This window comes from Myotis daubentonii, chromosome 6 (genome assembly GCF_963259705.1).
Source record: "Myotis daubentonii chromosome 6, mMyoDau2.1, whole genome shotgun sequence".
NCBI lineage: Eukaryota > Metazoa > Chordata > Mammalia > Chiroptera > Vespertilionidae > Myotis > Myotis daubentonii.
Window position 1 is genome coordinate 15,553,618 of NC_081845.1, and position 18,551 is coordinate 15,572,168.

General features: G+C 33.9%; 1 protein-coding gene across 14 annotated transcripts in view; it reads right to left on the reverse strand.

Moving 5' to 3' along the window:
• Nucleotides 1-18,551, reverse strand: part of TRDN (triadin) — a 278,614-nt gene that overhangs the window by 185,399 nt on the left and 74,664 nt on the right. For 13 of the 14 annotated variants that reach the window (XR_009453395.1, XR_009453394.1, XM_059700234.1 and 10 more), the window contains exons 6-9: nucleotides 12,354-12,407; nucleotides 11,021-11,080; nucleotides 7,427-7,609; nucleotides 729-788 (exon numbers count right to left, since the gene is read on the reverse strand). Coding sequence is in view for 12 of the 14 variants with exons in the window: in XM_059700234.1 (XP_059556217.1) it covers nucleotides 729-788; nucleotides 7,427-7,609; nucleotides 11,021-11,080; nucleotides 12,354-12,407 (357 nt within the window). In the remaining 2 variants the exon portion in view is untranslated. The remainder of the gene's footprint in view (nucleotides 1-728; nucleotides 789-7,426; nucleotides 7,610-11,020; nucleotides 11,081-12,353; nucleotides 12,408-18,551) is intronic. The other variant, XM_059700238.1, reaches the window with a different exon arrangement.

The window sequence follows — 18,551 nt, forward strand, 5'->3', positions numbered from 1 at the left end:
CAGATGATGTATTATAGAATTGTACACATGAAACATATTTTTTTTAACCAACATCACACCAATATATTAAATAAGAAAGTTTTAAAAAGGCATAGCACAAGCAATCAAGTTATTTCTTCTTAATTAAGATGTTAATAAAGAATCCCTTGTTACCCTCTGGGTAACAAGGATAGAAGAGATGATAGGTACATTTTCTTAAGTAAAAATATACTTCCTCATCGCATTGACTAATAACTCCAAGGTTGGCTATCTCCTTCAGTAGTTCTCTGGAGCAACTAAGCCAAGTTCACATGTAAGTGAGAAAATCAGTATTGAAAAAAAAGATTAAATATTTAAAATGTGATTAATTTTCATATGAATTTTGTGCACTACTAAATAAAAATGGGTAGTTTCATTGTTGTAGGTCTGTTATTCTAAATTTACTACAAATAAAACAAGATGATTCACCTCTTCCTTCCAAGATATTATTAAAGATATTAGCATTTTTTGTATATGAAGAGATTAGTAATTTTTAGTTTTCAGCTGACTTCATTTATAATAGGCCATGCAGTAATACAAAGTAAAATTAAAGGCCCTGATGCAAGTTATTACTTCTTTTTATTGGTTTTAGTCTAGATCTACACATGCATTATGCAATATAAAAAAAGAAAATACACTTTAGTACATAAAAAAGCTGACTAGAAACAAAGCCTATTACAACAGACAAGTATAAGATTTGTTTGGAATACCTGGTTTTAAATCCCCATGGACAAACATGTCAATCATATATCGACAGAATGCATACTGATCTGACAAGAGTAGAAAGAAAAAAGAACAATGAAAAATTGTCATCAACACCTTTCTTTTTTCTAGGGAGACATGGTTTAACAAAACAAACAAAATAGCTCAATTCTATTTTAGTTACTACAATTCTGTGAAGGAATAATTTGCACTTATATGAACACACTGGGGGATAAAAAGACATAATAAACATACTGTTCCATTTATTCCATACAAAAAGAATAACTTTAAAAATTGAAACAGACTTGTTTAGGGTATCATTATAGTGGTTGTTTTTAGAAATCAAAACCTCTTTGATCAATTTGATTACAGAAACCATCATATTAAAGCAATCTTTCTCATTGTCTGTGTTCTCAAAAATAAAATGGAAGTTTTACAAAAGGAAATTGTTTTCAACTTGGAGTGTTTTACCAAATATTCACTCCCAGTCCTTCTGCTAATTGTCTAAATGGAGTAGCAGAGTGTTTTCTGGAAAAGACAAGCAGGAGAGCTAACCCCTTTGCAATCGGTTAGGGGTCCCCTGCATGGAAATGCTCTTCATTTAGGAGTAAATCAGGAAGGACAGACTTATAGTACCAAATAATATCATTGTTAAGCAAATCAATTCAGTAATCTTTATCACAAGGGCATTTTATAATGTGGACTAGTCTATAGCCTATGGAAGAAGAAATAAAGAGAAAAGTATAGGATTAAGAGAATTTGGAGCCGACTTTGTTTAAATGATTTTAGAAGTAAGTTTGTTTTCTTTTCCTTCTAAATCAAATACATTGTACTGAACTTTCAATTCTCACATAAGTTGAGAATCCAATGAGGTCATTCCAACCCAAATCTCAGTTGATGAATCATTCTATAAGTTTTACCATATCTTCTTTAACGTTTGCATATTGTGAAATGAATCTTGTTTAAGATGATTTACATTTCATGTTTCTAAACAGGCATCTTATTATCCAACAAATCCAAAGGCAGCTTTAGGACCAAGAGAGTTTATTGAATATATGCAACATGATACATCCTTAAGTGCTCCAAATCATGTATAGCAAGCATGAAATAATAAAACTTGTTACTATATAAATACACATACAAGGATTTTTGTAAACCTCATTCTTTTTAAAGTATTAATAGTATTATTGAGTATTTCATTTTATTATGAATCTACCAAATCTTTGAAAAAATAATAAATATAATTATTGCAGATGTAGAAATAATAAACTTTTGTCAATATCTAAATATGAATAGGCCAAAAATTATTAGGTTTCAAAAATGTAAAATGTGCATGTATTATGACTGTTGTATTGGAGCACACTTCCACATAGGTGAGGTGTGAAGGGGGAGGGAGTTGTCAGATCAACTCAGGAATCTGTTTGCTCCTGGACTCACTGAGAGTAATGGCAGAGATTTCAGAGCCCAAAACCTGGACACCCTCTGGTACAGAGGGGAAGTAAGATTAAGGTAGAGAGCATTTCTCTTTTCTGGACATAACTTTTTCCTGAGCAAAATTCCACCATGGGCAATTTGGCTCTAAGATAAAGCTAAACCTTAAATAATAAATCTGAGGTTGGGCAAGTGTGGGCTTCCTGAAATGATCGCTTTCCCCTCTGTTTCAGTAGCGTAAGTGACTGGGATCTTTTTAGATGTGTCCTTCCTGCAGTTCAGACATAGTTCTCTAAGGGCAATATCTATATTAAAAAGATGGAAAATTTGCTCAAATGCAGATTTCTGGGCCCCATCACCCTGAACATTATAATTCCAAGGGTCTGGACTCAAGGAATTCACAATTTTTAGCAAACCACTCGGAAGAGTCTAATTAGACCACACTTCTAGAATCGCTGATCTAAAATCCCTCAAATTCTTTTTCACAACGATTTCTAAGGACATGACAGCTTTTGCAACACAATGGAGGATGTGTGTATGTCCTATGTTTAGAATGCAGGGGCTACTTGGAATGTGAAGGATTCAAAACCCTCATAAATGAAATATTGTTCTCTGCTCCAAGCTGTGGTGAGATGTGGAAGAGTGTACTGATATAGCTAAGTCATTATGCTTCCAAGCTTTTCCTTGTGGTGACATGTAATGTGAACAGCCAAATGTTAAATTATTACCCAAGTAAAGTGCTTATATTTATTACACCAAATATTTTATGGATCCAAAAGTCATCCATTGAATTAATGCACCAATAGTCCTATGAGCTTCCACTTTGAAAAAGAAAATCACTTACACATTCTAAGAATATTTATTTTTTAATCAAGAAAATTATTTGAGTTACAAAACTTAGGTGGTTTCTGTTATAAATGATTCTGCCTTCTAATGGCACCAAGATATCAATAGGAACATGATAAATATATTTTTAGAACACTTTAAATTAGACATTTTCAATATTTTAAATTAGGATGGCTATTTCCGCCTGTCCTCAGTGTTGAACTTAACAATATGAGAATTCTAGGCAATTATATTTGGGGCAGTCCCCAGTGTATCTCCTTCACCTGTCTCAGGATAGAGCAAAACCAAGACCTTTCAACTCTGAAAGATTTATTTTATACAAATGTTTTTAAACACAACTCAAATTTTAAAATAGAAAAATTTTTTCCTAGAGAAAATCTGAACTATCAAACTTCAAAGTTAGTCATTAATAATTCACATAAGTTAATTTCCTATTTGGTCACTACTCTTTTTTCCCCCTCAAATGAATATCCTTCCAGGGATAACACACACTGTCCATTCATTTCTCTCCTTGATTCTCAGGGAACAATGATGGGTGTCACTCAGCTGCTGCCTTGTCGAGTTCCCTGTGGAGGGGCAACTGAGACAAAATGCATTCTGGGTGCAGAAAGGAAATTTTTAAAAACTCTAATGAGGATGGACACTTGTGCTTTGTGCTCTATAACAGATTCACATTAGCTATACTTTGTCTTCCTGTCACAAATATTTAGTCATTAAAAAAGGAAAGAAGGAAGGAAGGAAGGGAGGGAGGGAGGGAGGGAGGGAGGGAGGGAGGGAGGGAGGGAGGGAGGGAGGGAATGAGCATTCAGTGGGAGGTTTAATCTTTTCTTCCCCACAGATTTGCCACAGACTATCAGAAAATCAGGGAGCAATGCCTGCTCATGTCAACCCTTCTTACCCTACTTGAAATAGGTTAAGATTGGCCCATAAATCTAGATTATATGCTATATAACCGTGTGTAAAAGTCTGTGGTGGATATGCACATACTTATGAATCTTATTCCCAGTGCTTTAAGTAGGAATATATTGCTTATACATTCAATAGTAAGAATAACCACAAATGAATACATATATATATATATATATATATATATATATATATATATATATATATATATTATACAGGGGTAGGCAAAGTTAGGTTTACAGTTGTGAGTATGCAAAACACAAAGTTTATTCTTGTATTATTACTTATTAGTTTTGTTTATTTGTATTACAACTATAAACCAGTTTTACCTACCCTGTATGATTAAATAATTGTCAATAAGTGTGTGTACTCCATGTAAAAATATCTTTCCAGTGAGTAAAAGACCTGGGGGGCCCTACTGGTTCAAAAAGAATTATTTGGAAGTTTGTATGAAAAGAATAACTCAAATTAATTAGGCGTAATTTAATCTAAGGAAATAAATATTCCCTTGCGCAAAAGAGAACTAGCTCAACAATTTTACTAAATCAGCAGTACAAGAGTCTCAAAAATCAAAGCCACCTCACAGAATATTTAAAAAACAACTGTCTTTGTCATGTTTACTTAAAATCATTATGTGATTAGTTTTTATTCGTTTTAAATGCTCTTAAATTTTTGCTTAATTAAAAAACACACATATTTATGTGTCTGACCAGGTATTAGAAGTTAAAGTTTTGATGACTTACCTAATGAAACATTTATTTAATTGATGGTAGCAGGTCTCAATAAGGTGCTTTACTTTAGCACATGCACTAGTTTAGCTGATAAAATCATATTTGTGGTTTTGTTTCTAACTTTAAGTAAAATTTGAATGTCCTTTTAATAGATAAGTAGCTCTTCATGTGGAAATAAAAACAGTAGAATAAAAGTGAAAATGGTAATATAATGTTATATTTAATAATCCTTTTTACTGATAGAAATAAAATACAGGTGACCAGGAAAATAAATATTATTTGAAAATGTTCTAGGGATATGTCTCCATCAATAATATATGCCCTGCACTGTTGGCGTGGCTCAATGGTTGAGCATTGACCTATGAACCAGGAGGTCACAGTTCAATTCCTGGTCAGGGCACATGCCCGGTTGCAGCCTTGATCCCCAGTAGCGGGGCATGCAGGAGGCAGCCGATGATCAGGGATTCTCTCTCATCATTAATGCTCCTCTAGATCTTTCTCCTTCTCCCTTCCTCTTTGAAATCAATGATAATAAATAATAATAATAATAATAATAATAATAATAATAATATATTCTTCATCCAAAACCCAAATGTGCTAAAAATGAACATTAAAAGTATATTCATGCCCTAACTAGTTTGGCTCACTGGATAGAGCGTCAGCCTGCGGACTCAAGGGTCCCAGCTTTGATTCTGGCCAAGGGCACATGTCTGAGTTGCAGGCTTGATCCCCAGTAGGGGGTGTGCAGGAGGCAGCTGATCAATGTTTCTCTCTCATCAATGTTTCTAACTCTCTATCCTTCTCCCTTTCTCTTTGTAAAAAATCAATAAAAATATATTTTTAAAAAAGTATATTCATGTGTCTAGTTAGATACTTGGTATGTTTCAGCAGATTACTTTCTTTTTTAAAGGGTGATCTAAAATTTAAAGTATTTTAGGGTATTGATAATAATTGTAAATAAACATATAATGAGTCAGAAGATTAATTTTCCTGTTTTATGTCACAGTAAAATAATCTATTCAAAATATTTTATCTTTATTTACTATGTATTTTTGTACCCAAATTATTTTTAAAATAACATATAGTTTTAAGAGGGGCAATACTTAATATTTTAAAATATATATATATATATATATATATATATATATATATATATATATATATATATATAATATTTAAAATTGAAAAAGGTTTTTAGGGCTCCAAAGTTTAAACTCTACTCATATCTTAAAATATTACATTATAATAAATTAAAATTACCTAAATTAAAAATTATGTGCTCTAACCAGTTTGGCTCCATGGATAGAGTGTCAGCCTGTGGACTGAAAGGTCCCAGGTTTGATTCCGGTCAAGGGCACATGCCTGGACTGGGGGCTTGATCCCCAGTAGGAAGAGTGCAGGAGGTGGCTAATCAATGATTCACTCTCATCATTGATGCTTCTATCTCTCTCTTTCTCTCCCTTCCTCTCTGAAATCAATAAAAATATATATATTTTTTTAATTATGTGGATAACTAAAAAAGAAATTTTTTTAGCTTTTAGCTTTTACCTTTTATTCTTTTCCTTCTCTTCCCTTAAAATTTTTAAATATAAATCAAAGTTTATAAATATTGCTTATAAATTCAGGGGAAACATGGTTTAAAAGTAAATGCAAGAATAGGTTGCAAAAACAAATATCATATATCTCACTTACATGTGGAATCTAAAAAAAAGTGTGGAATGCAAATTTTATATCTTACACCTTAAAATGGGAAAAAAATATTTTCAATTTCACCGTTCAAATACCTTAGTAAGAAAGTTGTAAAATATTTTAATGAAAGTATCCCATAAACCACTTCTTAATTTTAGTCCTCGAATAAAATTATTCAAAACTACTGGAGTACAGAGAAATGTTATTTTGCAATACTCCTGAGAAACCTGTGCAGGAATAGTCCCTACAGAGCAGAACCCACAGTCCGTATGGGGAGTCTCCGGTTGTGTAGCAGTTGGAGCCAGGAATGGACTTAGGGAAGGACTGATTCAACAAGGGACAGAAATGTGAGGCAATAGGCCCTCAGCTGCCCTCTTAAAACTCCACCATTTTAGGTTTACATAGCACCTTTCCATAAAGAATTTCAGGTGCATATTTCACTTCCATTTAAATGCTCTTTATTATTTCAGTAGGGATGTAAGTTTAACATCGATCTAGCTGAAGAACCACACAGTATGTCAGATATAGAGTTTTCCAAAGTCATACACTTAGTCATAGAAGCTGGCAAAGAAACTTGAGGGTTCTTCTAAACCTTTTTGCCTATCAAATTAAATGAATTTAATAACTTAATGTATATTCTAAATTATATGCTCTTACAGAGGCAACAGAAATGTATGAATAGTTTTTCTATATATTTGAACATACACCCCTTAAATTACTCCTTAAGAATTATTATTTTTCTTGGACTATTTTTCTCCAAAGAGTAGAACACATACAATGTTTGTTCCACATCTTAATAGAACTCTCTTATCTTGAGAATTCAACATTTATCACCAACCTTTAAATAACTTCAGATACTAACTCAAATCCTCTTTTCAAAATACTTCAAAGTGCATCTTTAGATATGTAGACACATTTGGGTATGTCTATAAATAAATTTTAATTTCCAATTTATTATATTTCTTTCCAAGTGTATTTACTTACACAAATCTTTTTCCCCATTTGATGTCTGATGTCAGTCTTTCTCAGATTTTAATTTCACTCTATCTGCTTCTTGCCCAATATTCTCTTACAACCTCCAGCCGCCTTGTCTGAATGTTTACCTTTCTGTTCATGCTTGGACACAGCCACGGTCTCTTTCTCATCCTTCCCTTTGGGTTTAGGTGATGTTTTCTGTACTTCTTTTCCTTTTGCAGCTGATTGCTTCACTTTCTCCTGCTTCCCACCTTTTGGTTCCTTTTTAGTCTTTACTTCAATCTTTTCTTTAGTCTTAGTTTTCTTCTCTTCTGTATAGGTTTTTAAAAAGTTGGTTTATTTTTGTTCCCTTACCAACACAGCATTTCATATTTCACTGGTTGTTAAGAACAATTTACAAAGAAAGAAAAAAGAAAAAAACAATAGAAAAATAGTATCTCTGAGATAAATACTTGACACAAATACCATTATCTGACTTTTACATAGTTTAGGAAGTGCCATATTAGAGTAGTAAAACAAAGGAAATGTTGGACTCTTTCTTAATTTGTACATGAACACATTATTTTTTAGGTAGTTAGGAACTTAATATATCAACAAGGAGGTATTGCAAATACGCAGGGGGTGTGTATACAGGCATGTTCAATGAAAGGCAATGCTCAAACCAAAAAGCCAGTAAAGGGATCAGATAATTTTGTTCCACAACTGAATATCTTAAAAGTCACTAAAGACACTGAACTGTCAACATAAGACTTTTTAAAGATAACTATTGAGAATATAAATGTAAAATTACTTGCAATGATGATGACTAAAAGGGATAAAACAATAAAATCCATTCAAGGATGACTCAGACATTCAGTTTCTAGTAACTTGACTTTAAAGAGACATAAAGAGAGCAGGAATTAACATATTGGCTCCTGCAAATCTTAAGTCAGAAATAATTATTATATTGACTTTTAAAGCACTTAAATGTATCTCAGTAAATAGAAAGGGCTACAAATTAGAATATGTATGAATATATATTAATTATAATGTATACATATATTTTATATACAAACATTATTTTAATTTGCTGTTATGTGTGTCTGGAGGAAGAGAACCGGGAATATGAAATAGTCTGTGAATCTTTCAATTATTTTTTTAAAGAGCAATAATAATATAGCATGCATTTATAAAAAATTGTTTATAATAGATGCAGCATATTGGACATCATTTATTCTAAGGGATCATACATAATCACTAGATATCAAAATAAGTCTACTACAATGTTGGACTCTCATGTAATTTATCAAGGCTTTTATTGTCATTCATGTTGAAGAATTTGATGAAAATATTATAATCAAGTTTCTTGACTTTAGTACACTAAACAATGATTTGAAATTAAGATAATATTGTGATGTCCAGTGAAGAATAAAGAGAAGAATGAAAATGATAATGCCTGATATTTACAAAACCAGAATTGTTTGGGGTATTTCATTTTCTTAAATAGACCAATATCTCCCAAAGCTCCATTCCTCAGAAACTTTACAGGGAGACGCTGATACTGGGGTCGGAATAGGGGGATATTCCTATGATCAAATAAATTTGGAATCACAAAGTTAAACCAGTTTCTTTAAAACTTCTCAATGCTGAAATGTCTTGAGCATCTTCAAGGAAGGGAGTTACACGATGCACTGTTTTCCAAAGTTACTTGACCATTAAAAATCTCATTGAAACACACTCAACTGCCCCACAAACTTCTAATGTCTTTGGGGCTCCTGTGACTATATTCAATTGGAGGTTTTCTTCTACTCCCTTTAATCCATTTCTAAATCTCCTTTGTTAGTTTCTGCTCTTTCCTACCACAGACTCATTTCAACGACTGAAACCATCAGCTCTCTGCAAATCACTTTAAATCAACATCATTCCAGAAGCCCACACCAAACATTCATTAGTTTCTGCCTGGAGAGAAAGTTCCACTCAGATGGCCAACAGCACCTGAGACATACAACTCATATATATTCACCCAAAAAATACTGCCAGAGAGCTCATTGTGACCTGGGCTCAGAGCTAGTTTCTGGAGCTCTAATGATCAGCAGTATAATCTTATCTGAAGCATGCTTAGGAGAGCATTTAAAACCTTGTGATATCTGGCCCCATCCCATCTCTCTTCGCGTAGCATTTCCCACAATTTCTTCCTCCACTGGACTGCTTTCTTTTTCTTGAATATCTCATGTATTTTCCACATGTCAAACATTACCAGAAGGCATTCTCTATATTCCCCATGTTTCCCCCATATATGAATTCCTTTGTGCTAAATTCATATGCAACAAGTGGCGCTGCCACTTATATTAATCATTAGTTCACCTGAGCTTCAACCAAAATGGCGTATGCAATGGAGAACCAAAGTGAGAATCAGAATTTCTTTCATCCATCTTAACTTCAATAAAATGATATTTGGTTATCTCATTGAGAAAATTTACTAATATATATGTATATATATCTCAAATACCTAATTATTTGACATTAAATAAATGCATTAAATTTTGACGATAGATTACAATTTTCATCTAAATGATTTGTTCATCCCTTGAAAATACTAGATTGAGATTTCTAAACTATGCTGATCACATAAAACCTATATTTTAATAGTTCATATTGAACTATCAATTAAATTTTATATTTTCCTAATATTAAACCAGTGGTAGGCAAATTTAGCATAGGATAGCTAATAGATGTAATCCTCCAAAATACTTTACTTTGATTGTGTATTTGATTTTGGGGGGTTTAGTATTAAGAACTTGGGGATTCAATGGTTAAAATATTAATCAAAATGCATGATTTACTTTTTCTTCTTAAAAACCAATCCTTAATTAAAATCTTCTAAAAATCAAACTCAATGTGTAATACTGGCCAAAAGCTGTAAACCTTATTGTCATAGTAACAAATTACCTAAAACATCTTCTTGAAACAACATTCATTCAATATCTCCTGGTTTCCATGGTTCAAAAGTATTGTCACCATGTGGCTCAATACATTCTCTTTTTAGTGTCCACAAGGCTAAAGTCAAGTTATTAATAGAGTGGCATCTCTTACTAGAGGCTCTAGGAAGAATGGGCTTTCATACTCATTCATTGTGTTGCAGAATTTTTCTCACACTTTCCATGTGCCCTCCTCAATTTTCTTATGTAAAGGATGTTTAGGAAGCAACAAAGGTCAGTTCTTCTGACACTTCAAAATTTTTCTCACACTTTCCATGTGCCCTCCTCAATTTTCTTATGTAAAGGATGTTTAGGAAGCAACAAAGGTCAGTTCTTCTGACACTTCAAATCTTTCTCTTTTGCCCCTTCTCTAAGGTTTCTAAAGGTTCATGAAATTACATTGAGGTCACTTGGATAATTCAGGAAAATTTCTGTATTTTAGATGAATTTTAACTACTTCTGCAAACTCCTTTCTGCTATATAATGTAACATAGCCACTGGGATGACATCAAGGGATAAAAGGCATGGGGTCCAAAATTCTGCCTACCACGTATGGGAAAGTTCTTTATTCTCCTCTCAAAGGTGCTCAATTGTTTTATGTATTCATTTTTATTATTCTTTAAATATTAAATTTAAAATGTAAGGCCAAATTAGTGTTTTATGTAAAGGAAACTGTGAATGCTTACAATCATCCAGCTGTTACCCAAAATGTAAACTTTAACAATAAAAGAATTTAGTTATGAAAATAATCAAGAGAAAAGTTACCTTTTGCCATTGTCTTTGTTTCTTGTTTTTCTTTTTTCTCAACTTTTTCCTTGTGAGTTGCTTAAATAGAAAATTTTATATTAGTACACACTTTTAATAGATTTTAAAGCCAAGTTTTCTCTTTACCTCAGTCTTACAACCACCAAAATAATGAACTATTTCAAAGATTTATGACTCTGAAGAGCCAAACTCAGAAATAAAGAGCTACCAATGTAATAATATCTGAATAGAGTGCAATTTTAAAGACTTGGAGTGAAGACTGAGATAGCATTTTGAAGTCTAACCCAAATATTCTAGGAATAATCCACTCTAAAACAAAAGCAAAAAAGTAACTGGGAATTTTATTTCAGATCATATATTAATACAGATTTTTGATGAATTAAAGTGAAATGTGAAAGTTTTTAAAACTTGGGGAAAATATTATTAACTAGTGATTTAATCTGTGGGAAAAGATTTAAAAGCAGAAATACCAAAAGTAATATTTATCTAGCCACATGCAAATTTAGGAATATAAACATACATACTCACACATATCTATTCCCACAGACAGACACCATTACATTAACTACAAAACTGAAAAAAATATTTGAAAAGTGATAGACAAGGATATATACTCAAATGAAATGCACACATATTATCAGGAGAAATAGGTAATGAGTACTTATAGTTACACCAGAAATATAAATTGCTAAAGTTCATACTTAACTCTTTGAATCTATAGATATAAAGCAGTTAAAGTGAAAAAATTTATCTCTACTTAAATGCAGTTTTTTTAAGAGAATGAGGAAAATATCTATTTACTGATATTGAAAGTTCTTTAGATAATATTGATAAATTATAAAAGTTAGAATAGAGGATATGCTAAATTTTGTGTGGAAAAACATGGAGAAACAATAAGTTATATGTCTTATAAATTCATGACAAGGCTCTGAAAGATACACATAAAACTTATAAAAGTCTTTTACTATGTATTATGTATAGATAGGATAGAATGGGAACCTGGAGGGTGGGAACAAGGCAGGAAACTTTTAACAATGTATCTTTATGCATTAAATAATGAATCTGCATTATGTATCCTAAACAAATAAATAAGACAAAAAATAAAAATCTAAAGTCTAGTCTAATAGGTAATCAAAATATGCAACAGAGTTCAAAAGTCTTAAGCATTTCATTTTCTTCAACCCAGAAATTACTCTTTTCAGATTCAATTATAATAAAATTATCATAATATAAATAAAAACATAAATTTATGATCATCTAAAATCTGATGTAAAGAAGAGGCCAAACAGGAAGGAACCAATGTCTAAAAACAGCAATAACAAAAACACTATACCTTTCTTTTCAGGTTTTTCTTTTTCTTTTACTTTGTCTTTTTCTCTGTGTGTAACTGGAAAGAAATAGACAATACTTTTTATTAAAATAAACAGAATAAATGATGAGATGATTACATGGCAGTCTTTGATGTCAAAAACTTACTTTCTGCCTTTAGAAATCTTTCTTTAACTGGCATGAGGTTTTACAGAGGGGTTTAACCATTAAGATAATTATAGATTTCTTTACTTCTATTTTTTACTTTATAACAAAACTAGGTCTAATTGCAAAGATAAGAATAGCCCTCAGCTTTTCCAAATTTTCAAGTTTAACTTAATTAAATGAAAAAGTTTTAAAATTTCTTATGCCATATAGCAAAGGAGGCTGGTTCAATATTGGAGAAATGCCAAACATATGAGCATAAAAATTCAGGAGGTAATCTTCTGAAACTGAAGGAAAGTATAACCAACCTAAATAGTACATGTTAATCTTCTCCAGAAACAATTCACAATGAAAGTTTTTGAAAATATAGTGAGATAAGACTAGATGACACCAAATCCCTCCAAAGTAAACAAAATGTAATTTAATATTAGCCAATTAATTAATATAGTCAGGCTCCAATTTAAGTCATATTCTTACCCCACAATGTAATCATACATCTTATTAATGGCACCTCCAATTATCTAAGCTAGAAAAATGGAACTCACCTAGAATTTGTGTTTTATTTTCCATTTTGTTCATTTATCCAACTCTTTCCTACCTGTTTAATATTCCTCTTACCTATCTTCTTTTATCCAATATTACATTTTCTGACAATCATTTATTTACACAGAAATACAGAAAGAGTATCTGCCAAGTACTAAAAACCCTGCTAGGCAAGAAAGACTCCATGATGTCAACAAGCTAATGGATGATGGATGCTAAACAAATAATTATACAGATAGTTAATTGAAGTTAGTATGGCTGCTATGAAGAATATATATATTCCTGGTGGCATGTCAATGTGCACAATGAGACCCAATCTAGTCTGTGTGTACGGAGAAGGCCCCATGGTGGAACTGACATCTACAGATACAAAAGATGAGAAGAAATTAAGCTAGTAAGGGAGTGGAAGGAAAAAGAAGAGACAATTTCAAAAGTTGAAGTAGGATGTTCTTCTTAGGTATATGATTACACATGTCCTATATAATAAAAGCCAGATATGCTAAGTGTCCGATTGTCTGTTCAACCATTCAAAGCATAATATGCTAATGATATGCTAAGGCTGCTCAACTACTCTCTATGATGTGCACTGACCACCAGGGGGCAGACACTCGGACTGGTAGGTTAGCTTGCGGCTGGGGTCTGGATGATGGGGACTGAGCAAGTAACGCCCTGGAGCTCTCCTGTGGTCCCTCTCTGGCCCCGATTGTGCACTGGTGGGGTCCCTCAGCCTGGCCTGCACCCTCTCACAATCTGGGACCCCTCAGGGGATGTCAGAGAGACAGTTTTGGCCCAATCCCACAGGCCAGGCCAAGGAATCCCACTGGTGCACAAATTTGTGCACTGGGCCTCTAGTTATTACAATATCCTGACTAGTCTCTTGGACCTTTAGGTTTAGATTTTGTTCTCAGAGTAACCTTGAAAACATGAATATGTGATTATACCAGTGACCAGTCAAAAGATGATCTCCCTCATTGCTTAGCATGGTATCTGTCATATAGTAGGTACTATATCCCCTTGAACTTTATATCCAATTATAATAAAATTCTTGGAGTTCTGCCGTGTGCTCTGTTAATGCCTTTGCATCTCACCACTGCTCATTTTTACCTGGAATTTCCACACCCCCATGCCTTCACCTCTACAAAATGTATTTTGAGCTCTACTTATTTTATACACCAACTATACCATGTGCATAATTCTATTTTAGCAAGTAAATAAAAATACTGCAATTGTTCATATATCTGACAACCCAGTAGGTGAAATCTCTTTAGGGACTACTGTGCATTATTTTATTTTTGCATCTGAGGCTCAACATATGGTGTCTGTCACATAGTGGACTCCTAATAGATATTTTTGAATAAGTGAAATTCTAAAGTATTACAAGAAGAGTTATTTTAATCTTCTAGTACAATTCTATTCATAGATGATGTGATATAGATATAATTTTGCTCCCATCACAAACCATTTTTACAATGTGTTAAAAATTTCTTAACTAATTAAAAGCCAGTGAGAAACAAAAGAAAAATATTCCCTAGAACATTATTTTTTTCATTCCACATTCAATGATTCTTTGAGGTGCTTCTGAGTTACTAAATGCAATATAACTATCTGACAAAATAAGGAGAAGACATCAGTATTCACACATGACCACAGATAGCTTAGTCCAGTTTCTTTGGATTACTATTCATTAAGCTGAAAAACCAAAATAAAATCTTGGCAAAAACAAAGCCTCTTTTAAAGTTTCTCTAGGGGAAGCCTAGTTGGTGTGAGATAAGCTGTGCTTTCGGAACCCTGATTGTCAGGGCCCCCAGGAGAACACCTAATCTGCCTCTGCGAAGGACAGACCTCTCCCACCTCGGACAGCTGGCTGTCCACAGCACTAAAGGATTTTCTGGTTGACGTGTTCCCCGGGTGCAAATGGGAGCATTCACACAAAATCAGAGGAGCAAGAGAGCTGCATTCAGACTCACAGCAGCATATGAATGCCTCTTTTCTCTTACCCTCTGGGAGAATCTGGTTCCTCGCCGTCTAAGTTTTGATTTGCAGACACAGTCCTGTATGCTGGCATTTCATTATCCCCCTCAGAAATGGCACCGTAAGAGTTTTGGGAAGCAGCTGGGTCCTGTGCTCTAGGGGAGCTGTTCAAATGGCAGACAGCCACTAAACCTTCTTGGACAGAAACTTCAAACTTTGGCAAGACTGCGCTCAAATACCAAGTTTTAAAACGTCTTTCATCAACACAATGCAGTCGTCAATCAAACTGCCTGAATGATCGCTCTAAAATAAAAATCATTTGCTCTGGTGATTGCATTTTCTTGTGCATCTCTTTACTCACAACCCACAACCAGAAGTTTGCATATGGAAGAAGAAAAAGGTACCCTCATTTTTGTCACCAGATCTGTTTGGCAGGTGACATCTTAGCGAGGCCAGTTTTAGCTCAGGGTAAAATAAGCTGGTTGCACCTGCTAGAGCTTAATTTGTTTGTCATCCTTATTTACAAGAAACAAAAGTCCCTTCGGGAGGCTGATAATTAAAAACAAATGGAGTCCACCAGTTGGAATGGCCCTGATGCTTGGCACCCGAGTTGGCATGGCCCTGCTGTTTCTGCACTTGCCCAGATTCTGACCTTTCCCTGACCAGAACATTCGGCTCAACTCAACTCTGAAGTGTGTCTCTCAAACTTCCCCATATGGTCCCTCTCCAGCACTCTGCAAGCTGTGCTCTGTGCTTTCACAGCGCTCGGCTCGGGCAACTGGCCAGCCAGGCTGTGTCCTTTTCTGAAGTGTATCCGAGCTCACAGTGCTCCTGACCTTGAGACTCTTCGCCAGCTAAGCCTTCCGAGGGGCCCAGCTGTAGGCACTCAGGGCCAGATTGTCAGAGCCCTTTGCTGGTCTCTCTGCTCTTACTTCAAAAATGAAGTTTGGGTGTCAAATTTTTTTAAGTTTTATTTTGTAAGGACTACTATATTCTTCAATGGATGGTTAGCAAATAAATTTAATGAACCCAAACTGGAATTCATACTTGACCTCGGAGCTACTGTATAGGATGAGTTTTGAGTCCTCAAATCAAAACAAATCAGATGGGAAAGCAAGTGATCATTATCTCTTCATATTATAAAAGACTTTGGGGAACATGGTTAGCTGTAATAGATTTTTGCTGATTTTTCTTTTAATTAATTTCACTGCTTCTCAGCTTTCTGGTGTTTATCTTGTGGAAGCTATTAGCACGGAAGGGGTCTATACATTTTAAGTATGTCAAATTCTCAAACAGCTTCATAACTTTCATATATACCCATGCTTGCATTCATCATTTTTTATGAAAGAAGAGCAGGATACAAATTCACTTTAAACCCCTTTAAAAATTCTGCTTTAGCCACCACTAAACAAAAACGCCAGATATACCTTTGGTTAGTATATATGTCTCTGCGTGTGTTTCACGTTTTTTTGTAATTAATTAGTACAATTTCCATTCTGTGCTCAGGTAAAATGATCTACACACTTTAAGCAATATATAATGATATATTCCTGAGCACAGAAACTTTTCAAAGATTGCATTATTCATTCCTGCTACAGGAAGGATTTGTCATTTTAAATTTAATAAAAGCACCCCACTTTAGAGCTGGTTGGAATCAGGTCAATTAGCCTGAATTTCTTTATCTCTGGAGGAGAAAACATAGGCTCATAAGAGTCCCTTGAAGAATAGAATAGAAATATAGTTGTCAGAAAGCTAAACTAGTATTCTCTCAAAAGTAGGCTGCCTTGTACATCCCAAAATTGTAAACTTGTTCTATGAGCCAAAGTGTGGTGATTGGATTCTCTAAGCATGTTATCTACAATCTAGCCAGTCATGGTGAACCTATGACACGCATGTCAGAAGTGACACGTGAACTCATTTTTTTGGTTGATTTTTCTTTGTTAAATGGCATTTAAATATATAAAATAAATATCAAAAATATAAGTCTTTGTTTTACTATGGTTGCAAATATCAAAAAATTTCTATATGTGACACGGCACCAGAGTTAAGTTAGGGTTTTTCAAAATGCTGACACGCCGAGCTCAAAAGGTTTGCCATCACTGATCTAGCCTATAATACCATGCACACATCTTTTCCATAATAAAATTACCTTCATTTATGTATTATTAAAGTGAAGATTAGGCAAATTACCGAAAATTAAAAAGCTCATCTGATACATATACATTAAATCACAAAACATAAATTTAAATTCCAAAATATGAGATTTACTCTGAAATCTGGTTTAATTGTATGGGTAATTTCCCCTTCACCCATGGCTACAGAGCCAGTCAGAACCGTAATCACTTCCTCCTAAGGGAACAGTCAGTATGGAGGTGACACACAGCTTTGTGTAGTCTTCTGTTCTCATTTTCCAGGTTTATTTTGCACTGCTGCCAGAGAGGAAAAGAAAATATACTTTGTACTTTAATGAGTCAATTATATACAGCTGAGAGAAGGCAAAAGTAAAAGTTTGTACAAGCTGACTAAACTAATCTGTGGGCTTTGAAAGCATTTTTACAAAGGGCTACATGATATTTAGATGGATTTTAATGTCCTGTCCTTTTTGGCTTTTGAACCACAATCTTCAGCAAAATCCTATGCCAGCTTATGATTCCTGCCCTGTAATTGTTTCCCAGAAACCATTCTAAACCAACCAGCATTATTTTTATATAAATCACCGTTTTATTAAAAATGGAACAAGGCTACCGGTGTGCCTCAGTGGTTGAGTGTCGACCTATGAACCAGGAGGTGACAGTCAATTCCTGGCCCAGGCACATGCCCGGGTTGTTGGCTCAATCCTGGTCGGGGGCCTGCAGGAGGCAGCTGACCAATGATTCTCTCTCATCATTGATTCTCTCTCTCCCTCTCCTTTGCCTGTCTGAAATCAATAAAAATATATACTTTTTAAAAATGGAACCACTCTGTAAAGTACATGATTTTCTAACCACCATGCTGTACATCTGAAACTATTACAGAATATTATTGAATATAAACTACAAATAAAAAATAATTAAATATGTATATGTAGATAAAAAATATATAAGCTCTAGCCGGTTTGGTTCAGTGGATAGAGTGTCAGCCTACGGACTAAAGGGTCCCAGGTTCGATTCTGGTCAAGGGCATGTACCTTGGTTGCAAGCACATCCCCAGTAGGGGGTGTGCAGGAGGCAGCTGATTGATGTTTCTCTCTCATCGATGTTTCTAACTCTCTTATCTTTCTCCCTTCCTCTCTGTAAAAAAAAAAAAATCAATAAAATATATTAAATATATATATATATATATATATATATATATATATATATATATATATATAATGTTCCTTCGACTTTGTGCATATGGTAATTGATATGAGTTGAATGTGTCACCTCAAACAGGTGTGACCTTAGTTGGTCTTCACAGAGGTATTTAACTTGAAATGCAGTCACTAGGGTGGACCTAATGCATGACTGATGTTCTTACGAAAATGGGAAATTTGGACAGAAACAGATATGCACAGGGAGGAGAG